This window comes from Anser anser, assembly GCF_964211835.1.
Source record: "Anser anser genome assembly, chromosome: 20".
NCBI classification, from domain to species: Eukaryota; Metazoa; Chordata; class Aves; order Anseriformes; family Anatidae; genus Anser; species Anser anser.
In genome coordinates, this window is record NC_139741.1 from 4,162,974 (window position 1) to 4,188,722 (window position 25,749).

The 25,749-nt window shown below is 40.6% G+C and overlaps 2 protein-coding genes across 8 annotated transcripts in view; one reads left to right on the forward strand and one right to left on the reverse strand.

Moving 5' to 3' along the window:
• LHFPL7 (LHFPL tetraspan subfamily member 7) overlaps positions 1 to 25,749 on the forward strand; it is a 64,091-nt gene that overhangs the window by 34,099 nt on the left and 4,243 nt on the right. The window lies entirely within an intron of this gene.
• The window catches only part of SPATA22 (spermatogenesis associated 22), a 69,203-nt gene that overhangs the window by 31,356 nt on the left and 12,098 nt on the right, over positions 1 to 25,749 (reverse strand). For 6 of the 7 annotated variants that reach the window (XR_014574244.1, XR_014574245.1, XR_014574246.1 and 3 more), the window contains exon 9: positions 1 to 23,261. This exon is cut by the window's left edge. Coding sequence is in view for 1 of the 7 variants with exons in the window: in XM_083806380.1 (XP_083662506.1) it covers positions 23,247 to 23,261 (15 nt within the window). In the remaining 6 variants the exon portion in view is untranslated. The remainder of the gene's footprint in view (positions 23,262 to 25,749) is intronic. The other variant, XR_014574243.1, reaches the window with a different exon arrangement.

A 25,749-nucleotide genomic window follows, 5' to 3' on the forward strand; every position in this document is an offset into this window, starting at 1 on the left:
TTTCAGGAATGGTAATGCTGCAGTTTCACTAGAAATCAGAAGAGAGAATTAAGCCTCTCAGGAACATAGGGCTGTACTCGGAATTAAACCCAGGTCTCCTGAGCCACAGACAATGCTATGCCAACCACTCCATATTAGAAAGGGTCATTTTCTCATTTCCCTCATCCAGATTCACAACAGCAAGGGAGATGATGCCTGCAAATTTAGCTAAAAGCTTTCAATGACATTCCCATGAGCACCAGTTCAATGGCTGTTGCACACAGGTGCCAAAAAAGCGTGATTGGAAATACAGAAGGTTTTCAGAGTACAGGACAGAAAGCAATTTGTTTTAATACCTCCACAGCTCTCTCCCCTTCACTGGCCCTTTCAGTGGAGATCCCGTAGGCTTTGGTGGACCCAGATGGGAAGCTGCTCTCCAAACATCCTACCCTGCTCCCTGGATAGGAGAACTGCTGCTGTTCTAAATGAGGGCTGGGCAAGGAGCTCCCCTTCTATCCTACCTGAGCAATTCTGCCAGCAAGGAAGCATTAGGAGCAAAATAGCTCCTCTGGTGCCTTTTCAAGGTCTTTATTTGGTCACAGAAACCACTTTATCACATCACTTTAGGACAAAGTCAGTATTCAATCCAGAGTGAGTTCTAGAAGAGTCGGTGCAACGTGTCAGGGTTTCAATTTTATCAAGTTATTCAAAGTTTGGCAGCTGAGCAGTGACTGTGAACAAACAGCAATTAGCACTGTTTTTTATTTGCTATCCCTGAGTGTCCAGGATTGCACAGCCCACAGCAGAAGGGAGAAATAGACAGGCACAGCTTAGATTTAGCCAATAGCAAGAACATAGAGCTTTTCCTACAACCTCCCTCCCATCAAAGTCACTGTGAGCTCCGACAGGTGCTGCTAAGAACGTAAGCTCTTAGTTTGAGAACAGAAATTAAATCCTTAGCAAGAGCAAGCGCAAGGCACCGGAGTGCCACCTATGAGGCAGCAGAGAACCTGGCTCAGCTCTCCCAAGCAGCTTAAGCTACCACACAGTTAGTGCCAGGGCAGCTCTGGCTGACTTGTCCAAGGGGCAGGTACCATGACTCAGATGACAAGCAGTACCGCAAGCTGGGATTGCCTGATGACTTGTGATCATCTCTCCATGCTTATATGGCCACACACAGCTTTAAGAACCCACAGCAGCTCCTCTCCCTGACTTAGCACCTCTTCTCCCCTGCCCCAGCACTTACAGCTTGCTCCTGGGGTGCTCTAAGGGGTGCTTGTAAAGCCCCTAGCTCCATTCTCCATCAAGCTCCCCCCACCCCTGCCAATAAACTCATTTTTAAAAATTGTGTCAGCTGCGAGGATGCAGATGGTCGCATTTGCATCAAACAACTTTTAAATTATCATTCAAATTAAATTAAATTGAAATGCAATGAGCTGTTCCTGTAGATCTAGGCACACAAAGACGAGTTAATGAAGGTCACGTTTGTAACCAGTGAAGAACATTTAAACTGTATCATGCCTTGCATGGAATGCCATTAGAATAACATGCCTTTCTAAATAAGGATAAATTACTCTTGAAGGCCTTGTGCAGGATTGCTCCCCACCCCCAGGAAAGGCTGGTCTTCGGGAACTTTGTGGTTCAAACAGGGAGGAGTTGTGCTGGGTCCAGCAGAGCACCAGCAAAACTTGTTGGCCTTGTGGTGCAAGGCCTCTAGCATCAATTTAGGCTGTGCGCCTACTCTCCTCCTTGCCTGAATGCAAAACCAGGCAAGCCTGGAAAGCCCTGCATAATGTGGCTGAGAGGCACGTCTTCAAACAAGAGGGCTGTAGTTTTGCAAATATGCGCCCTGCATGCCTCTGGTTGTAATTGCCTCATTTACACACACAAAACTGTGTCTTTTGCCTTGTGCTGTGTTTGTAGTCATCTTTGACAAACTGCCCTGTAATGGCTTTTGTGACATCCGTCATCTTCACAGCTCCGTGTTGTCACAGCGATGTCATACAAATTAACCATACCATTTCCATGTGCTGAGATGAAAAATGAAACCCATTCGGCCTGCAAGGGGCAGAGCCCACTCTGCCTCCCTGCTGAGGCTTCCCATGGGCCAGCTGCTGCTCTGGCACCAGGTCTGGCCCCGACAAGACAGTGTGCAAGTGCAGGAACTGGCCACTGACCGAGTGACCCAAGTCCAGGAAACCACCGAGCCATAACCAGAGTAAGCCAACGTGAAGCAGAAATTTTTAGGCACTGCTCTTCCCTCTCCTTTGCATGATACTGCACCTCACCTACAGCTGCTGTGAACCACGTTACACATTTCTTCCTGAGAAATGAACTATCGTTTAGTATAAGGAAATAAATAGCAAAATTACATACCAAACGCTCCTTAGCAACAAAGCTCTTGTTTTCACACATTGTCTGTTCCATACTCAGGTGTGAAGTCAGAAGCTCAGAGATCAGAGAAACCTGTGAAACGGAGAGTAATAATTGGCAAGATTTTTGGCATCTGGCGACAGTTCTTGCAAGCAAAGGCTTAACAGCTGCAGGTTTGCTTCAGTGATAGCCTGCTCTCTCACAGGAAAAAAGTAAACACCTGCCATCAAAAGGGGACTAATATACTTGCTTTAATTAGTCACTGAGTTTTAGTATATCCAACAACACAGTTGCTTGAAAATGACTGGGTGCATCCAAAATCTTGGAAAGCAAATGTTACAAAATCTGCCCAGCACAAATGGGGCCATGTTTCTGACGTATTATTATTAAAGCAGTCAAATCACAGCTGAATGCACTTGATAATCCCTTGCAACAAGAAGCACCAGGTTCAGTTACTGAGCTGAGGACACTGGATAAGTGAGTTAACCCCATCCTCAAAGTGTGCTGCTGGGAGGTGGTGATGCACACTTTGAGAAGAGCATTGCTCAGATTTTTTCTTTTAAACACTGATAATGGTTCTAGATCTGAGGAAAGCCCTTTTGATCTCAGTGAGTGATGGCTGAATTTGTATCAGCACAATTGAGAACAAACTCTGTACCTGAGTGTTCTACTTGGAGAAAGCTTTTGTGTGATGGCAGCTGAGAAACTGCAACAACTGGAATTAAAGTATTTTACATATCCATTCATAAGATACAGCCCATAAATAATAGTAGGAAAACAAAATGTCAGCCAAACTGATCAAAAAACAAGTTTGAAAACTGCCTTACAAATGAAAGGCACAGTAGTAGCTTAGTGGTGAATGGTGATTTACTTTCTGATTTGTAAACCATTTTACTTATCAATAGTTGAAGTTAAAAGATTATGCAAAAATAACAAAGTCAAAAATATGTGACTAGAAGGAATATATTATTGCTGCTGCCTGTCTGGATTCAACAAAAGGAATTTTAGCCTTTGTCTTGTTTTTGATCACTGCAGAACAACTCCCCATCTAAAAACACAGTTGCCCTCTAGGCATGGGAGCAGACTTTTAGCCTCAGTTTCTGCACCCCGTCTTCACCAGCTCCAGGGGATTGAGTTAAATGGCCCCGATTAAGGAGGTCATCGGCTTCATGGGGTTTACGGGTGCAGCGGTACGTGACAAGCTTATGGCGCGGACACGGCTCAGTTACTAACCCCTGAAAATTCAGTGACTTCTCAGAGAAGCCAAAGACTTTGAGTCCTGCCATTTTCTCTTGCACAGCATCAAAGTGTTGCAAATAGGAGCCTTTGCACTGTCAGTTCACTTTTTCCTAGGAATCTCCATGGGAAAGAAATTTTTCCTCTTTAACTGTTCCATTAGAAACTGCTGATGCAGAATCCATCAAACCCATTAAAAGTCCATTAAGTCTGCAAGGCTGCTTTTTGTTTTCCTGTACTGTCTAAAGAATTTGGAAGGCCACAAGCCGTATGTTGCCTGTGGCAGATTAACCCGCGCTGGCTGGATATGGCTTATGGCTGCAATATCCTATATGCAATATGGATATGTGGTTTTGAAAGCTGAGAGGATATGAGGCACTATTACTATACTGGGATTGCTAGGCCAGTGCCTTTGAATTATGTTACAGAAAAATGACAGCAGTGTATGACAGACAACAAATGAAGGCCAAGATGTATAGCCCAAAATACACCATGCCACTGTGCATCAGAACAATTTTGAATCTGAGGCATTTGCTCTTTAGTCAGTTGTGAACTGTTCACTCTTCCCTGTCTTCAACAAAGGACACAAATTATAACCATGTATATAATAAAATAAGTTGAAGATCAATGGTACTGAGTATGACAACTACCATGTATCTTAGCCTGAATGAAAAACCACATAGGATGAATGTCCAAGAGCATTTTATGAACTTGTATTAACGCATCAATTTCAAGAAATATGCAAAGGATAATTTCAGGTAACACCAGGAAATAGCTATTTCTAAAATAAACCAAAGCACAGAGATCCTGTGCAACCTAGAATGGCCAGGGGCTTTTGGCAGAGCAGACTTTGGCTAGGACACAGGAATAATCTTTGTAAACCAGCGTCACACCGTATGAAAGGTTTAAGCCACGGTTATCCCAGCAAGCACTATGCAGTGATGATACTTTGATGAAACCTCATAGCACCCTGTTCTGACCTGGTGATGTTGAATAAACATGCAGCAACTCAGCCACTTGCAGTAGCAGGCAGACACACCTGGTAGAGCGCAGAGGTCAGACACCAAGTGTGTGAGATGCTTGTCTAGCTTGTTACGGCCTCCTGGGAAATGTGTTTGGGTTTGGTTAACTTGACTTTTAAATGCAAGCATCCTACGGAAGGAAACTTCCGTGAATGACAAGTCTGATGTAGTTAGACAAAACCTGTATTTTGAAACGCAGAACTCCAAATGTGATTAAAATGCAGGTTTTCCAATGTATATTTCATTAAGACTAACCATGAGCAATCCTTTTAAAATATTTCCTTTGATGGCTGGCTGTTTATATGGATTCAATGAATGCAGGTTTGGTGAAAGAGGGTGTCAAACAGGTCAAGAGGCGAGACAGACACTGTGCCCTGGAAATTCAAGCCTTTATTATCTGGTCTCCATGGGATTTCCTTTCCTACATGGAAAAATGTGTGGTAATGCCATAGCAACAACAAAGGAACAAACATAGCAGGACATGTCTTTGCTGTTTAAGGCTTAGTAGGCTGGATTTTTTAAATGACTGCATTTCCACAACAGTTATTTTGCTTAAAGTAGTATAAACAATGAAAATCTGAACTAAAAGCACAAGAAATAAGGATGAACGGCTTTCCATCTTCTCTTTGAGGATCTGTGAGGCAAAGGAAGTCCTATAAATGCTAAGGACAAGTTGGAAAATCCTTGTTTTAATTTTAAACTGATTCCTCTTCCTCATCTCCTACCAAACTAATGAAACAAGCATCCTTAAACCCAATGATAACCCCCTCACCCTGTGTGCGTAAGCACAGCTGCCTGCAGCTACACGTATTCTCTGCTAGCCAGTTCCCACAGACAAAATCTACTGCCTGCTTGCTGTGCAAAGGGACTTTGATTAAGGATTCAGGGGCTAAATGGCTGAGGACATCTGGGATGTCTATGGAGACTCACAAAACTGGAAGAGGCTCCACACACTATAAAAATGGAGAAAAGCCTTCAAGTGCCAACCTTGAAGGCTGGGCAGCTCCCTAGGGGCAAACTCCCTCCCTCAGATGGCAAAGGCCAGTTTCTGTGCAGTATATATGCCAGCAGGACATGTAGGAAGGCATAAGCTGTTTTTTTCATATGCAATTCATCCAGTATTTCACAGGAATCCATGACTCACAAACAGCATTTTGAAGCCTTTGCAAATGGTAGAGCAACATGATTTATCAAAATCAGGTAATAATCATGACACAGATCTGTCAGCAGCTCCAGAGGGAAGTTTTGCAGCCCTCCTATAACCTTTAAGATCCTTGACATGAAATGCAAGGCTTCCTGAGCTGTTTCATGACCTTTTTTGTAACCTTCCTTTCACAAGCCATTATTCTTCACGCAGCAAGCCCAGATAGCAGGGCCCATCAGCACCTGTCACAGAAGAGGTCTCAGCTTAAAACTCACAGTTTAGCTGTCTTATTTCAAACCAGCTCTTTATCAGAGGAGACCAAAGTCATGCCAAGATAAGGCATAAGATGAATGTGTGTAAGAAAGAAAAAAAATCAATTCAATTTTCAGGAAAAACTACTAACTACATTTCGTAGAGTTACTCAGTTTGTGCTGGAGTAAATCCAAGACTAGATTCCAGTGCCTTCATTTGCAAACCTATTCTACATACTCGTCATGGTCTCTGCAATACAATTCCTCTGACGTCAACTTCTGCCCACTCATTCTGGTCTGCCCAGGAACCTCAATTAGTCATTGGATATAGCGCTGTAATAACTGCTTGGTAGTTTAACTGTTTCACTCAGATCACCTCTCAAGGGAGGGCACCGAGCATCCAGAATTCCCTGCTGATATGCAGAGGGGACGAGTGCTCAATATCTTCCCAGGACCAAACCCTTCAATCATCTTCTTTGAAGCCTAAATCTTAGTTCATTCAGGCTCTCATCACAGAACGCCAGTGTTTAATCTGTAATTTACCTAGGATGTATTATACTGCCTCCGATTGCACTATATGCTCCTTTGAAAAGAATAGCCAAAGTTGGGCAGTAACCAGAGCCCGTCAAAAAAGCCAATGGCAAGAGGTCCTAACATGCCTCGATGTGAGCAACTGACCGACAAACTCACAGATAGGGCTTCGTTCAAAAGGTTCCTTCATAAAGAATAATAACTGCACTAATAGCATGAATTCTCTAATAGCTCAAAACATGTTAAAATTGTTTCAGTAGGCATAAAAAGAAATATTGTGAGATTAACACTTAACAGATTGAAAACATCTGGGTTTAGAAAATGGATTGGTGAGACAGCCAGCTTTTGCAGGGCTTTGCAGGGTTATTTCCCCCTTTGGATTAATCTACTTGACTACAGAATAAGTATTTTTCTGACCTGCCAGCAGAGACAATATTAATAGTTTCTAATTCTTTAGTCAGCAGAACAATAAGGTGAATGCATGCCTGGGATTGGGTAGAGGGGAGTCTTTATGATCCTCCAGCATCCCTTTAAATTCTCCTTCTGTCACTTGCAACAAAACAGGCACTTTTTGGTATGGAAAACACATGGTACACAAAGAAAAAGGAAAAATAAGCCTGCCAGCTTTAAATGCAGAACTGCACTCAGATTTATGGGGTTATGTCTCAGAAACAGAATAACAGTTGATATCTTTTTATGGGTGATTGGGAAAAAGTAAATGTATTTCATGCTATAATACAACGGTTAGCGATCTCGGAGAGATAATAGATGGATTTTTTTTCATTAAAATGCCATTTGCAAATGGAATAGGTGGGTGGAGCCATTGACTTGATAGTGGTAAATGACCTGATCACAGGTGAATAATAATAATTGTGCATTGGCAATGATCGGTGCCAACTTGACAGATAGCTCGGATCTGACCTGTAATATTTGGCATCAAACCTCATTTCTATGCATCCAGCTTCATGCCTTCTATCTTTATTACCTAGTGCATTTTCTTTTCTGAGAGCAGTCTGATTGCTACTAATCTTCTAGCCTGTAACCTAATGCTCTCTCCCTAAATGAAGTCCCCATATTGTTGATAAAGAGTCATTGTGTTCGCTTATCTCCCTCCTCTCCAGAAGTGATAGCAGGAAATCTGACTTCTCAATTAACCTGTGTTGAATTAGAATCTTTATGATCGAATTGGTTGACGTGATTTTTTTTTAATCTGGATTGCTTGAAACTCAGTGAGAATTAGGGCTTGTGAAATTCACCAGAGCCTCTTTCTGTGTGTCAGAGCGCTGTGGTGTACACAAATGAGAAGCCATTTTTCTGTCATTCTTACAAATTGCTTTTCTTTCTGAGATTTTATAAGGAGGAATGAACATGGCACTGTGTTGCAGGGAAAGCAACAGAAATGAAATCACTTACACAATGGAAAAATAATGGATGTTTTACAGATACAGCAAACAAAGGTGAATATAGCATAAATCTGTCTATAAGACAGACCCTCCACAAATTAATTAAAATGATAATTTAGAAGGTATTTTTCTGGGGTGCAATAATATATGTTGGCATGTAAGAATGAAGGCATTCAAAACCCAGCGTGCTTATGTCACCTGCATGTTTTCCGAAATATTCTTTTCTGATTAAAATAATCTATGTCTCACAAATGCCACATCACATTTGGGAATCTCATCAAAGGTTACGGAAAAAGTAAACGAGTAAATAGCCCAGAGAGGCAGGAGTTTCCAGCTGAGCCAGGCCAGGAGGCACATGGCCTGCTGGGCTGGGAGCACGTCCAGCCCATCAGCCCTGACACAGCACAAATACATGGGCTTTCCTTTGCTCTTCCCCACTGCAGCTGCATGGGCTCTCTGGTATACAGGCATTCTTCTGCTCTCACAACTGCTTTATCAGATGAGACCTGGTGTTAGACGCTGTCTTCCCTGTGTGTCTTTGAGTTCAAGTAGGGCTTAACCTGCAGGCATAAGGCTTGCTCTAATTCCTTGGCATTTTACATAGATAAACCAAGAAGTTTAATTACAGAATGTTTGATTAGAGACTGTATTTAAGATCATCAAAATGTCTCCTACATTAAAAAGCATACTAATTCCATTAAAATATGGATACCTAAGGAAAAAAAAAGGATTTAGAGGCTAAATGGAACCTCTCTCATTACAACTTCTCTTTATTGATGCTGTTTGAGTTTTGACGGGAAGGGCACTGGCAGCAGGTCCAAGTCTGATAAATACATTTCCATTTAAGATTCCACCTGTAATTATCCACTGTAGGAACACGAAGACTTAAATCAGCGTGTCCTGGATTTCTCCTCTTTTCACCAAGTAGGTACTTCAAATATTTTTCTTGTTCAAACAGGGATGCGTAGCTATAGCTGCATGGAGGGCTCATCTCCACTATTGTTAATCTGGTGAGAGAAAGCCTGCACTAATACACACAGAGGTGGGTACGAATCAGATTTTCCATATCTCAATGGCAGATTGAAGCACAAACTGAAACTAATGCCATAACACAAAACAACAACAAAAATAGGGCCACAACACTAAAGTTTAGTCTGTATTTTACAAAAAAGAAGTGAGGATGTCACAGAAATGTGATGGAAAGGACGGAAAGAGACTGATGTGCCAAGAGAAGTCAGAGATCATAGAATCATAGAGATAATCCTGAGTAAGTCACAGTATAGCAGCAGATGTAAAACTAGAGGAAAGAAAACATGAAAGCCAGTAAGAAAGAAAACATCGGAGTGGGATTGCATAGGTCTAAGATAAAATTAAACACAGGATTATGTAGAGCTTTGAAGAGGACTGGAAATCAGTAAAGGTTTTTGACATTTGCTTCAAAAATTGAGACACTGCCTTGAAAAATTAGCTCTTGTTTTCTGAAGATTATGGCTGAATAATGACATTGCTTTGCAATGGTTTTTAGGTAGTTGTGATTGTAGGTGAAAATTCTTACTAATCTTTACACTTCGTACATAGATCTCTCCATCAGGAATTGTTGCCTGAATACACACTCACCCTGACTCCCCTGCAGAATATACCCCGTAAAACTCCAGCTTAGAAGTGAATATTTTAATAAAAATACTACTTTGCCAAAGATTTCAGCAGATTTCAATGAATGCTTTCCCTTCCAACCAGGATTTATGATTTCTGTTTTAGATTCTGTTTAAATTCACATTATTTCAGGACCATTTTATAATGTTTGCATAGCATTTCAAAGCACCTCCCAGTAAAAAGGCACCGAGGTAATCTATGGCACTATAAATAAGAAGCTTTTTTAAGAAAGTCCTTGAGTCATTTTGCTGTAATGACAGCAGGCCTCATTAAACAGCTGCATATATGGCACAGATTGGGGACATTTGAAATGCTGGCGTGCCTGCATTTTATAACAGCCCCAAACGTGACCCCTGGGAACACAGCAGCAACAGAGATGCGGGACTCAAATTTGATTGCAAAAGGAGCAAAAGTGTCAAAGTTGGCCTCTCCCTGTGGTGTGGGATGGTCTGGGCAATGGCTGGGTGCTGCCTCCCTTCACCTCTGCTTAATGCTTCATTACTCACCTCCCCTTAACCCACTGTGCTCAGCAGGGTGACATTGTCTTGTGTGTGACAGCCACACAAGGCTCTTTTCCTAAAGGAAATCCCATAGCTGTTTTGTCCAGGGTCTCCCAAGTGGTGCATGTCGGTGCCTTTCATGCAGGCACTTAGCTCTGGACGAGCGCGTGTTTCAGATGTGCAGTTTTTGTGTAGTGACTGCTGCAAAAAGCAGGCTGCGGGCCTTGTGTGTAAAGGTGCACCTTGCATCTGGCCTTACTGCTTCTGTGCAATGAAGTGTCCGGTTCACCTGCTTATCAGGAATAGTAGGACCACGCTTGCTCTGAAGGGCATACTCCAACTCCCGATACGGGTGCTCAGTGCAATGTGTAATAGTGCTCAGTGCACTATTAATTTATTAACAGTATTTTATAAACCATTTCAAAGAACACAAAATACATGGAAAGTCAAATCACCGCTGGAGGTCTTTTCCAACCTTAACGATTCTATGATTGCTATAGAAACTACTTGATAAAAACAGCTGTCTGCCTTGCACACAAAAGCTGACCTACTCCCAGCACACAGGTTGTCCTGGCACTGGCCCCAAAGCCAGCAATATACTGCCTCACTCAGATGAATTCCCTGGAAAAATGGTTTGTGTCAATGCTGATAAGGGAAGTGGTGTGAGGGGCAGGCAACAGATGTCACAATTTAAGCCCCTAAATCCTACTGATATTAGTCTGGAGAGAAGAAGGAAGTTTTTCTGACTCAGTGGTAGGTTGAGGCTTTAAGGAGAACACCAAATACACCTGGAGCTGTGGCACACTCAATGCAGGGTATGCAAGATCATGGCATGGATACAGCTGTGTCCTCTACACTGCCCATATCTCTTGCCCATAGAAGGAGCCTCAGTCATCCTGCTCTGAAGGTGTCCAAAAAGCAGCAAGAGCAATGCAGGTGCTGGATTCACTGATAACTGTTTGTGTATTCTAGCTACGCCATCCCTCAGCAAAATAACTGTTAGGAAAACACTCGTAGAAATGTAAGAAAAGGAGACCACAATTTTAAAATGCAGTTTGTTGTATACGTGATTGAGAAATCAAGCTTGAGAGGATCTTATGAGAAGAGGCCGAGAGAATCCAGTCAAGCACTTGTTCACTTAAGCTGCTGAAAGTTCAACTCTTCATTCTATGGGGGCAAAACATCTGAGTCGGGACATCCAGGGGGTTAACTTTGTAATTTGGCACTGGGCAATCTGGACTACAAATTTATCTGCAAGTCATTGTACAAGGGCTGAGGGGTTTGATCCTCCATGGGTCACTGAACACAGGTAAGTAATTTTATAAAATAATGTTCCTTCACCCCTTCACTGTGTACAGAATACCAGGCTTCCAGACTGTTGAATTAAAGCTGTAAATTTGACCTGTCAAAGCCAAAAGATGTTGGACCAGGCAGCAGGTACTTTTATGACATTTTCTTATTACAAGCACTGAGATGCAATTGCTCAGAGAGAGCATTAAATCAAATCGTGGAAGGAAGCTGCGACAGAAACACCCCAGCTTCCTGCCTTACCACAGGCACTGCCAAAATGCTTGCTATTAACCTGCGGGGCCGGGGAGCTGGAAAGTGAAGATGCTTTTCTTTTGGACGTATTTCGCTGTTCTAAGTTTAACAGCGTACTTGTGTCTAACCAGTTACACGTATATTGATGAACTTAAGCCTATGAAGTAACTATTCAATCACACTTTTAGAACAGTATCTCCTGCACTGCCCGGTCATGTACGTGGTGAGAGACACTATGCTCCCAAAATAGCATCAGCCATAGAGGAGCAACCATGGCTGCTAGCCATGTCTAAAAACAAAGCAGAAAGAATGATTTGACAGAATTAATGATGCAGATACTGTTAGAAGACTACTACTGTGCTGAACTGACTACATTTTGGTTATACAGCTATGGGTTTGTAACTTCCGCAATCCAAGATGTCCTCAATAGCCGCAAATAGCAAAGCACTGTCGTTGAGAGAAGTTTAATTGTTTGCATGGAGTTAAAGTTTTTCTGTGGACACATCTCTTGGGACAGCAGAGAGAGATACTGTGCTATCAGCATCATTCAGCCAGGTCTTGGGTTCCCCATCAAAGGAGTTTACTTGTGTTTTGTTGTTAATTGCTCCACTTGTTCCTTCTTTGTAGTCAATCAAATTTACTTCTGTCTGTAGATCCAGTAATTACATGTTCTTGTTTTTATGCAGGGCTAATAGACCACCTAAGGCTTTGTGTAAATTAGTTAATGTTTTCTCCTCCAAAGCTGGCATTTCTCCTGTATTATGGTGACAGGTGCAAAATGTTCCTTGTAAAAGCATATGGCAAATTGATGAAGTACAGCAAATGCTTATGGGTTTTTGAAGGACAGGGTTAAAGAAGCATGTTCTTCATGATATCAGTGAGCACAGTTTTGATTTTGTAGTTCTTCAGTAGCCTGAAATGCCTTAAAGTTGCTGCTGCAAAAGCAGATATCTCAGAGGAAAAAATGTTTTAACAAACATGGAGGGAAAATAATTTCAAGAGGTGCTTAAGCCAAGTGGGAGTGGCCACATTGGGCAAACAGGCTAAAAAGGAGCATGGATCAGTGTCTGTCTTGCATTAAAAAGCAAAACTATGGAGCAGAGTTTTTAGGCCAACCAAATAAAAATAAAGGATTGTGTTGGGGAAGATAAAGTGCAAGTACTTTGTCACTGTAGCTTTGAAAATGCCTGTTGTTGTTGAATATTAATCTGCTAGTCATCTTGCAAGAGAACTGTGGTTCTGTGTAGATATCTGGGGGCAAAACCTGGTCTAATGAGGTCAGTGGCAACACTCCTGTCAACTCAGTACAGGCAGGATTTTATTCCAATTCTTTAACTGTTTTTATTTCCTGTAAATAATCCCTGCTAGAATTGGAAAACATTTAAAGTGAGGTTTTATTCCTGAGTGCATAACTATAATGCATTAATAAATCAGGAGCCAAACTAAATATCTGCTGTTTTCCAATTACGTTTCAGCTTTCCCATTTATTTTTGTTTTTCCTCTTTCTCATACTGTTTTGAAAACAAAAAATCCACATTTTCTGACAATTTTGGGATGCCCGTAAGGGGGAACACATACTCCTTACTCCACCAAAAAAATCCCCACTGTGTGCTCAGGCAGCACTGGATTCAAAAGCACAGCTTTTTTTTCAGTTCAGCTTTGGTTCCATTCACTTTCTGCTGATCCCATGAAATTGAAAAAGCAAATGGAAAAAAGCTGAAAGATCCCATCACATTTTCTCCAATTTAAAGTACTAACTATCATGTTATGTAAAAGCCTGAGGTAAGCCTCAAAGTTGGATCTCTTACACAGCAATTTCCTTGAAGAGTTATTGGATCGCATTTTCATACGGCTTTTTTCTGCATACAAGTATTTTATTGCATCTGTTTATCCCAGTGACCTGGAATTCATTTATTTGACAAAGATATTTCCACAACTGAGCTTCCAAATGTACAGAGAAAAGTATGACACATCTGCTTTTAGTTTGTTCTCTCTGTGGCTCATTTGCAAATGAACACTAGAGAAATACGTGTGCAGCACAGAGGTTGCACATCGTTACTAGCAAACACCAGGTAGCAAACTTCAAGGTGGCAACAACCGTGCCAAACCACAAAATTAATATGACTGTGATGGAGTGTGGGAAGGACTGCAGTCAGTGGGCATGCAGTGTTTCTAGGGTACTAAAAACCTGATGAAAAATCCTTTAAATCTTCTAACTTGTTCCCAAGACCCTTCCACTGTAATCAGATACTGTAGTGGGGACCTTATGTCCTCCCCCTCTCTAAGCAAGCAGCAGTGATTTCTTAGTTTGGAAGTTGACTCGCATACATTTACAGCTACTGAAATGAACGTGGGGCCTCTTTATGCCTTCATGAGACAAAACCCTAAAGGAATTAGGATGGAGAACAAGTGCCATTATATCCCAGCGCTGTGCAGAAACTTATTCCTTTCTTGGAGGGAAAAATAGTTAAACGAATGGAAACTTTTGAACCCTGATGGCTGCTGTATGCATTTAAGATTCATCATTTGCCGTGCCTTGATGCACATCACTTCTGGCAGAACAAATGAGTATTTCCCTGATTAATCAGCAGTCCTCAGGGAACTGCTCTTTCTGCACATACATTATGATCATTAAGAAGTCATACTGTCCTGTGCTTTTTGCAGCATATGGAAAATGCAAAGTAAATTGTGCAAAATATACTACGTTTATTAGATACATTTCTCTGTATCTCTTTCAGCTACAGTGTAATTTGGTATCCTGAGATGATGAATGATGTAATTAACTTAATTTTTTTCTGTGCTGCCCCATAAATGTTATTAACTCAAACATGCAAGAAGATGGAGATGCAATGGAGTTATTTTTGTCATCCCTGAAGGAAGCCCTTGTCACACACTAACCAGCCCAGACACAGTGCCTGCCTGGGGCATTTCTCCTTGCTGTGTTGTAGGGCTGGCAGTGCCGGTGCTGGTGCCTGCAGCAAAATGGGGATCCCAGCTCTCAGCAGGGTGGCAGGGAGCTGGGCAGGCACAGCTGAGCAGGGATGCCTGAAGCCAGGCTGCACTCACCTCTAGAGTCAGGAAAACCCAGCTGCATCGCAGGCGTTCCTCCCAACAGCATCCTTACACCCCCCACAGACACATAGCAACCTGCCAAACTCCAGCACAGACTCACCAAAGGCTTTGCCAGGCTCCCACTGCTCTCCTGGCTCAGCCAAGCCTACCCACACCTGAAATCCCGCAGGGGACAGCTGTGATTGGCAGCATCTTTGGCAGGACTAGCATAGCTTGGGCCCAGCTGTGACACAGGGGCAGGGCAGAGGGTAGAAACCTTTACTATATTGGAAACAACAGCTTTCACTTTGCAGGCAAATTACTGGTTAAATCACATTCGATAGACTCCAGAGTAATTGCTGTGTAAGCAGCCCGTGGATTTAGGAGGCAGGCGCGACGGCATGTTCAGCTGACAATTAGGTGGCTCATCCCATCAAAGGAAGCGTCTCTTGCCATTGTATGGTATTGGACACCTAATTAAATAGCAAATGAAAGTGAACAGGTCCCCCTTGCACTAGCAAAACTACCTAATTCTGGTACAGCACAAGGCTTGTGCTACTGAAACACAGATACTTTTGGGCTTTTTTTGATACTTTTTTTTGCTTTTGGGCCATGGGGTGCATCTCCTGCCTGCCAAGCACATGATCACTTCTGAAGAGGAGCCATCATGCTCTAGAGAGCATGCAGCAGTTCTTTTCTTTCTTTCCTTTCCTCCATCTTCAGGGTCTGCCTTCCATGGAAAGGAGACTCAGGCCTGCAGGGCGGACAGACACATTTCAGTAGGCACTGACGAGAACAGCCAATGCAAGGCTGTTTTCTGTGTCCTGGGCTGAGACAGATGGAGAAAAAGGTGTCCCAGGGCTGGCTGGCAGCAGGACCTTTTACTTTGCTCTGTCTAACACACGTGAGCATCAGCAGATCCTGCTGCCAACAGTTATCGCTTGCTGAGACTGAGCTGAGAGGTGGCTGCACAGGAAAGCAGCCATTAAATGCTGCCTGCGTCTCTTCTGCAATCACAGTGCTTGAGTGGCCCTGCCACTCTGAGCTCTGCAAGGCACTTGGAACCAAAATGAAAGGAAATGGGAAACTGCGGCTCCATTATTTCAACGCAGATTGCACAGAAGTTAGTGTGCTGCTAGAGGAAGAGCTTGGTCCTTCCCAGCTGACCTGAGACCTGTGCTCATCTGCAATCATCTTTTGTTTTAGGAAAATGAACAGAACCAAACCTGCTGACAGGGAGAAACTTCCACAAATCTTGTCTCATAGAAGAATTTCCACTAATGCTTTTCTCACATGAAAGAGAATTTGTCTGTGCAATATTGTTCCCTGATGGGCTTATATTGATTTCTTTTTTAAAGATGAAAATATATGAGGCAATATTTTTGAAAAATTAGAAAAACAAATCAGTCTGTAGCTCAACATAATATATCACTTAAAAATGCTAACTAAAGACCAAGTGAAAGGGAAGAGAAATAAGAATTTTTTATTACAAGCTAAAGACTGAGCTTAGAAATTAGCTTCACTTCCCTGACTTGCTGGACTGGAGGGCACTGCATTTCTGGCACTCACATGTTAACAAGGTCATCTGCACTCCCAGGAGAAACTCAGAATTCATATCTGAAGTTTCAGCAGACAAAAAAAAACAGAGAAGGAGAGTGATTTGCAGTTTCTTTACATACAAATATACTCAGATTTCCAGTGAACATGTCCCTCTCTATGATCGGGGGGGGGGTCTTAAGAAGTTTGTTTATTAAGAAAGATCAATGCTTGTTTTACTTAAGCATTTCAGCTCCCCTTAAAAAAGGAGGTATAGAACATAAATACATTTCAATGTCAGAAGATCCATAGCAGTGCTATTCTCTGCATTAATAAAACAAAGGGAATAATACAGATGTCCTTGAGAGTAACTGTTTCTTACAGAGATGAGATGGTGATTAATGGGAAATTTGTTCTTGCCAGAGGTGGCTATCAAGTAAAGTAAATAAATGGTATGGTTCCATTCTTGCAGTCTACCTATCATAAATATTATTACTCTGGAAATAGGAAACTGTAATACTACTGGCCAATCAAAGGTTCAAGATTCTGAAAACATCCTTGCCCCTTAGGTTATTCTATTGGTGCCATCATTTACTATGATGCCACAAGGAAAAAAAAATGGCATGGCAACCAATTCAATTTAGTTTTAAAATAATTTCTAGGATATAATGTTATTTTCTGATGGTGTCACTGCACCTTGTCAAAATTAGCTAAATATGTTAACCTTAAGAAATGGAACAGCCTTTATGAAGCTGGATTTTAAACCTGATAAAGTGTTTAAAAAAATAATAATACAGGCTATGTCCCTTCTAATGCATTTTTAAGAGATCTGCCTATAGAGTCCTGCGGCAGCTCACCTTCTTCCTAAGCACTCAGCGGGATGCAGAATACTGCTAGGAGGCACCAGCCTCCTGCAGTTCTCAGCATTTGTCTGAAGTTACTTGCACAAGAGACAGAGGATTTTCAGTGCTAGCTTAACTGGAGATATTAAAAAAACCTCCCCCACAAAGAGGGGGATTCAATCGTCCTCATAGTTTATTTATAGATTTTGTATTTCATGGTCCAAATATATTAACTAAGTTATACTGTCAAGAAGTATAAATGATGATCATTTGTTAGCTGAACCACTTGAATAATTGCATCAAAGTGTAATAAAGTTATTGAAGGAATTTATTAACCTGATGAAGTAACTCATTAAATCCTTCAAATGCATTAATGAAGGAGGAAGCATGGGTCCTTTTGGTATAATTGAAGATGGAAAATTGTGCAGCAGAGCCAACCTGATAAAAATGGTCAGATATCCCAAATCACTTTTATTTAGCTAGTCATTTTGGGCATTTCTATCACTATGGTGGTTTTCTATATTATTTTTCTAACCTAAGTATCTCTGCCTCAGAACTCAAATACTTCTTTTCTTTTACTATGACCTAAAGTTACATAAATTGTGTCTGCAGTGGGAGGTAAAGAGTCTGGAGGGCTGAAGCCAAAAGGTTAGCATTAATTCATTTGCACAGCTGGCAATCAGTATAAGCAACCTCTGCTCAGAAAAAGCTGGACAGTAGAAAGAGTGTGCATTGACTGAAGAAGGACAGGTCAGAGTGCAGCACGCTGGCAGACTTTTCTGAGGATCGGACCTGGGATGACCTGCAGAGTTGCCAGGCTGCTCTCAGTGAATGAGCAGTTGCATTCCCATTTCCTATCTGCTGAACATCTAGGGTTAAGCCACAGGTGATTCTATTTATAACAGTTTTAAAGATTAGAAAAACCACTGCATTGATACAACCTGCACTTTTCAAGTTTGCAGCATTCCAAAAAAAAAAAACCTTCGAAGTAAACAGGTAGTATTTACTGTTGGAGGTGCAGCTATGACTTCAGTAGGACGTAGCCAACCATATGGCTACAGCTGTGGCACCTGGGCTGTAAAAAGAGGGGAGCTCTGGAGAAGACAATTATTTCCAGCGTTACTTGTGGTGCTGCTGATTTATGGTGTGCTGGAATCAGTAGCGTGAAATGAGGGTTGTTACAGAACTGTTTTTTATGGTCAGGTGGCAGTACATGTACTTCTGCTGAGTGATGACATTCACATCACATAGGATGTCTGAGAAACAGAAAACTCTAGTTTCGACCCCCTGTCAAAGAGTTTTTATTACGAGATACGAAAACATGCAATTTGTGTCTTCCTGGCAATTCCTGTGTCCTGGGAAAATGGAAGCTGATCTTTGTAGCTTAAATCAATTAGAAGAAGGATCTAATATGCCTTTTTTGTTTTAAGCATGTATTTTTCCTGGTTGCATTCCATATAAAATGCTGTTCTGTCAGGGATTCTGATCACCATTCATTTATGTAAAATACATGTCTCTGAAAGAGGTAATGAATGCAATATCCCTGAGGCTTGAAGACTGTTGGGATGTAAAGTGCAACTGTAACGAAGTGAGACGTGGGCATTACTCTCAGGCATCAGGCCTCCTGCTACCACTGACTCAGCTGCCACATCGTGCATCTCAGTGATGTGGGTGACAAGATATAGAATGTGCAAAGTCAAAATAAATTCACTGTACGATGCCTTTACAATAAGGTCACCTCTGATGTAAGGCTAGCATTTAATGGCTACCAGCTTCATTATAAATCTATTTTCATGAACGTCTGCTCTGCTTAAATTGTGAGTCTTGGGAGAGGTGAAAAAATTGATTTAAAACAGACCTGTGAGGTCTGAGCAGGTTGGGAAGAGAAGGGAGCAAATGTGTCATGTCGAATCATGACATTTCAGGTGATCTACACATCACTGCCCATCTTTTGGACTTCATCCCCTCCTCTAAATAGCTATTTAAGAACTTGGAATTGACAGTCAGAGAAGGAGCCAAGACCTGCTGCATGTAGGCTGTGCAGAATCTCCCCTTCCCAGGCAAGCTGGCTCCTTGGGAGAGACAATATGCTACAAGGAGACGTGTCCGCTCCCTCACTGCTTCCAGCTGCACATGGACCCAGGCTGATACTATTTCTTGCTAGGGAATGCATTGGATGGTGAGTTGAAGCTGCATTTATTCTTAGCCAAAAGATCACAAGAAGTATTGATTAAATTTTCAGTTATCAATTTCATTGCCTGCCTGTGCTGGACAGCATGCTAGTTCTGGCATGGATAGGTTAATTAACAGAAGCAAAGCATTTGCCACCTTTATTTCTATCAGTAGAAATGGAGCTGAGCAGCTAACCAATGTGCATTGCTTAGAAAATATGTACCATATTATGTTTACCTAAAATAGAGCAACTGAAATATGCATTTTTTATTAGCACTTCTTAATTGTTGAATAAAATTTAACATAGAGAAGGGAATGCAGGCACATTGCAGGCACAATACATCCTGAGCATGCTGCTCTCATCTAAAGGATCCAACACTTAAACGTGTCAATATTATATTATTACTCTGCTTCTGTGTTTGATGTTCTGAAAGAGATGAAGTGAGCATGACTTACACGATTTCCAATAAATTAAATAGAAAATATAAATATTTATTGAAGCAATTAAAAAAATAGGAAAATTGTAATGGCTTCCAAATTAGAGTGCCTCTGACAGTCCCCATTTCTTAACTCTCTGAGCCTTGTAAAATTCTGTGTAACAATCTGCTATTCTGAGAACAACTAGCTCTTGTCTCTCCCTTTTACAGTCTGCTAAATAGGCTGTATATCTTCTAACCTTGCTGATGACAAAATGTACTCCTTCACCATAGTCCACACAGTGCTAGATCATTTCAGCCTTTTTGAGTAAATGGCACGCAACTCTATAACTGCATGATTAGGCCCGTAGATTACCAGATTACAACAATAAATCTTCACCATAGCTACCACTCACTTGGCAGAAATACTGAAGTTTCATCATTTGTTCTCATGTAGAAAACATGCTGTGAAAGGCAACCTCAAAGGTCACTGGGATGGCATTTTCTTTTGTGGCCCTTAATAAACTTATAGCTAATGCAGCAATTACCAAGGCCAATTACCTCTATGCTGTCTTCAGAGAATTTCTTTTCCAAAGTCTGGATAGTTAGATTCCACTTCCTTCAGTTAAAATGTGGGGTAGATTTAGCTACACATTTCTGTAACAGGCTGTTTGTGCACTAAGGGCCTGTCTGCATGAGGAAGCTATGCCAACAGAACTTGAGTGGGGTATTTAAGTGGTACTAAAAAGATTTCTGCAAAAAAGGTGTGTGGGCACTCTTATTTCAGTGTTAGTTTTATTTAAAATAACCTCTTCCTGTTACACCTCAGCTAAATACAGATAAACTGAAATGCTATAGTAATATTGTCCAGCTTTTTACATATATATATATATTTCTCAGTAGTTTTGCATATATATACATATATAAAAATATAAGCTACTATATCTGATGCAGTACCTCAGCCTGTGAGCTGTAGTAATATACTTAGCATTTATTTATACACAGACTGAAACATTGTACAAACCAGTACATATCCTTTGTTAGCTAAGAAAGGATTTAGACATGCTACGTAGCTTTCTTTATAACCACATTTATTTTATAGCTGAGAAGTGCTAACTTGTGAGTTGCACCATTTAGAAAAGCTAGAAAAAGAACTGGTATAATCTACTTATTTGGCAGCAGTCCAGGACTGATACATGTTCTTCAAATCACAACATGTTTGACTGAAATGAAGCCAATGGAATAATTCTTTAAAAAGGAGAAGAGCTAAACTGTAATATGTTAGAAGTGACTATCATTATAACTAGTTCCAGGTCTTTGTTCAGAGGAAGACAGCTTCATTTTGATACCAAGTATATGGATATTATTATTGCTTTTCCCTTCTCTCCACTTGGCTTTCTTTGGAGAAAACAATTGCTAGGGCTGTTTTCAAGAGTTTGAATTACGGGTACCTGACTTGCACCTGCTAGTTCTGCAGAGGAGAATGGCATTTAATGGTGGTCCCTGTTTGCCTCACCCCTCAAATGTTTTGTTTCCATAACAGCAAGATTTTGTCTGCTTTAGTTTTATCTTTAATAAATCACTTTTCCAACCATTTTATTTATACTTAATTGACATTTAAAATGAGGCCTGCTGATCTTAGATGTATTTCAGCTTTCACCAAATTTAGTCTAGGTAATTCCTCCTCTTCTGAAGTAGCCAAAGAAAATTGCTAATCTGTGGATAGCCCCAAAATGCCTCTTGTTTCTGCTTGTACACTCATGTGCAGCTATTACCATGGAGAACAACAATTGTGACCTTGGATTTTATTTAGCATTGTCTTAAGGCTTCCAGTTGTTAGAAAAGACTTAAATATATTTCATTTTTGTACAGGGGAACTTGCACCATGTACGTACAAAATATCCTAAATGTAGTGATCCTTCAGGCATGCTATAAAAATACTTGCTAGGGAAGAGTGCTGGAAATTACTAAGAGTAGCTTAGCCAGTGCAGTAGGAAAAGAGATGATGCCTTTGAAGATTTCTGGCTGATTTACTGGTTCAAGGTTTTTCTCAGTGCAGCTCAGATATTAGCTGTATTTCTGGCTTTGTGTTAGGGTGTCTGTGGCTTTGGATCAGCAACTACCTTCTTATTTAACATTATATTAGTACAATCAAATAAACATAAAGAAAAAGCTTAAGAGGAGCTAATAAAATTATTAGAGAACACCGTATAAACCTGAGGAAATGTTACTCAAAGTCAACTGAGTGTGCCTAAGAATTGCCAGCTTTAAGGAGAGAGAAAATGGATTATAAGTAAGAGGAAACTCCTTGATGAGATGAGTGAGAAAGTACAGCTGCTTTGGTAGATTAAGTTTTGTCAATAAAAATGTTCCAAGAATAGATAAAATGGTAAAGTAATCTGTAACACGTTTGGAAGAATACTCTTACTGGCATACAATTCAGCCCTAACTCTCACAATTGATGAGAAGTCCTACACTCTTGCAATTAAACCATCATAGTCACAAGTATCAGGAATATAATTTACTCCTAAAGTAAGCAAGTTAAACTTCTAAGACCAAATAATCTTCTTACAGCAGGTAATTCCAGGAAGATAATTCAGGCACACAGCGTATTTTACTACTAGTAATCATTGTTACACATCATTTAAACACATTAACAAATACAATAAAATAAAACAATACCCCCTATATGGTTCTTTTTGACCCTTATATCTGTGGACCATGTCTGGATTTCCATCTCCAATTCTTTTCAGAGTTTAAACATTCGTATGGAAGGATACACATAATCTTAACCAAGTTTTCACACTCCTGCCTCATGATACAGAAAGCTGTTAAATTGTTTCATATCATGAAAACTCCAGCAGTCTTGGGGAAAGAAGTGGAAATGGAAATAGCCATTTTTTGTGCATGGTATTTAAGACAGTTGTACATTAGTGCCCTCTGCACATACTCTAGAGAACTGCATTACTTTGGTTTGTCTGGTTTAAAATTAACAGGAAAACACATTGTGATTGATTTAAATACTTAAATAGTACTTCAGAAGATTAATAAAATGATTGAACCTGTGCAATGACAAAAAATTAAAATTTATTGTATTTTAAAATAGCAGAAAATTCTGCTTTTCCCTGAGTAGCAGTGATAATAATTCAGTATTATTTCCAATTATAATTTACAACTTTTTGTATAGAATGCTCTGTTTTCCATAACAAGGACTCTAATGATGACCTGTTCCTGATAATAAAGTTATTTTATTTAGAAATTAACAAACTCAGGTAGCTTTTTTTTTTTTTTAAGAGGAAAACATTTTTAAAGCCTTGGGTCTGCAACAGGGAACAAGAGCACAGCCCAGGGGTACTGCCTTGTCTAGCAAACCCTTCAGAGGAGAAACTGTCAGTTGCCATCTGGCTGCAGGACACCAGTGAAGTACAGAGGACAAGAGAGGAAGAGAGTAACTCTCTGTAACTTTTTGTCAGGGCGGAAGGTTAGAAAGCAGAAATTAAAAGTGACTTACAGTTGAATCAGTGCACGTGGACTTGACTATAAACTGACTTGCATTCAGCAGTGGCTGTGACATTTGGTGGTGGCCTGTGAGAACTCAGGTGATAATGTCCTAGCAATAACAAATACCATGTGTTAGATACTAAAATAACAACAAAAAAAGCATGTTTCTAACAAGACACGGTAGTTTATGGCAGATAAGTATCAAAAAACAGTTTGAGGAACCAAATGATCAGTCAAGCCATGTGAAAAAATGAAATTCAACCATCCATTTTACCAGCAAGTCTGCTCTACACTCCATATGCTTCATATTATAGAAGAAGCCCAAATATGTTGTCTTGCCTTCTCATGATCTGCTATGGCAGTGGGATTACACTGCGTGTAATGGTAATACACACTCACTGCTGTAGTCTGACACCTTTCAAAGAGATGTTTGTTGTTGGAAAACTGTGCAGAGGCATAAGTGCTATATGAGGTGCCTAAATGGAGTCCCACTGTTTCTTTGTGTGTTCTCCCAGCTAACTGCACTGCTGATAGACAGCACCATTAAGCAGTCATTAGCACCATGTCTGAAAGCTTGGCTTCTGCTGATAATAACAGGCTATTCAATATTTTGAGCCTTTGTAAGAAAGAGGGCACCTAAATGAGAATAATGAGGCCATTCTGTGACATGCCTGAGGATATGAAACCATGAGTAACTTTTTAGCCCATTTGATATGTGAACACGTTACATTCGACTGTCACAGATTATTTCTATCCTAAAAAAAAAAAAAGCTTTTTATATTAAATCAAACTATAAAAACAAAAACATCAGCACCAAGTAGCAATCAAGACATTAGTGTCACTGTAAAGCACAACCTTCAAAATAATTCTGTAGCTGGGTTACCCAACAAAAAAGAAAACATACATGGACAGATTTATGAAGTAGAGCAGGAGGGCTGAGATTCTAGCAGAAAATCAGCAAATTCTAACAGCAAAGCTTAAAGGGATTTTATGATAAAAAGATTACTTCCAATTGTGCATAATGACTTGTTCGGCTGAATGAGATGCGTGGATTATTTTGGCTTTGAAAAGGTGAATGAACTGAAATTTTGCTTTTAGACCTGATTCTTGCTTAGAGCAGTTGCTGTTTTTCTTAAAACTCATTTGCTTTCCTTTGCAAACGGCCCTAGCATTTTACAGAAGTTTTTCCACCATATGGCTGTTTCAAGATTCTTCATGCAGTCGTGCAGTGTGGGTTCTGAGTGGAGCTATGCTGCAAATCCACTTTACATCACAGTCTCTTCAATAGCATGTTGTTCCACTTTCCCGTATGAGCCCACAAGCAAATGCTACAGCCTAAATAGGTCTATGGGTTGATACCAGTTTAGCATATGGCTCAGCTTAGACATTTAACATTCAAACTTTACAATAACATTAGGAAAAGTCCTTCTCTGTTTGTTCTCCAAGGTTGCTTTCTATGTTCCTTTCTAAAGAGATGGTGGAATTTTCTTGGGCATGCAAGTGTGCCACAACTTTTTACTGAACAAAGGAAGCGTGCTGGCCCTTAGCTCTTTTTCTTCTTTTGGGAAAGCTCAGTGACCTTTGCTAGATAAGAGGATTGTGTATATGTCTAGTTTAGCTTCATTTTGTATTCATTTTTTGTACTGTTTTAAGTGGTCTAACGTGTGCAGTTAAGGTAGCTCTGCATAATACAACTAATTTCTTTGTATTTAACTTCTGTTTCTGTATGTTTGTTTAACAGTAGAGCCTGAGCACACAAGCACAGCTGCTAAGAATTGTACAGTGCTCAGCATCCTGGGCTCCCTCTGGTTAAATGTCATGGAATGCAAGGCATGTGCTGAAGATGTTGGCTGGGCTGGGAAGGACCTTGCATATAGCATCGTCACCTTCATACACCTTAAGCCTGGAAGGAGGGGAAAGCCACCGTGCTCTTTCCTTGTGAATCACTGTAACCTTACCATTCACAAAGGCTTAAAGGGAATGAGAGTGGGTGTGGGAGCAAAGGAAAGGCACCTGCTCTCAGAGAACTCCACTTAGTGGCAGGCAGTTTCGCCTTGTACCCTTACAAGAGTTACCCTAGAGGGAAACAGACTTGCAAGTTTGCCTCTGTTCCAGTTTCTCTCCTTTTAATTTCTATTTTCTTGGTCTTATTGTTTTTTACAAGGATTAACTCAGTGGTTCCACTTAGACTAGAAGAAAATATTTTATTCAAATTATTAAGGGACTTTACAAGCTGAGCATGTTAAACCTTTTGAGTTCAAGTAGCCTACAAACTTAAAGTTTTTTTAATTAAAAAAGATTAATGACTGATTGTTGTTTTTAGTGGATACATCTAAGATTTAGCCTCTCCAATATTATAATTGGAGTAATATGCACATGCCCTACTTTAAAGGCAATTACAAATTCAGAGAATAGTATGTAGTGTTTGTTTTATCATCTTAATGTTTCATTAAATGTTTGCTGGTTATGAATTATCTATTAGCTCAAACGTAACAGTTAATTCTGATTACCACTATTCTTGAATTACTAATAATACACCTTGAATTTGAACAAAATGCTATTCTGGAAGAACAGGAGTTCGGAATAGGGTCTGCCTC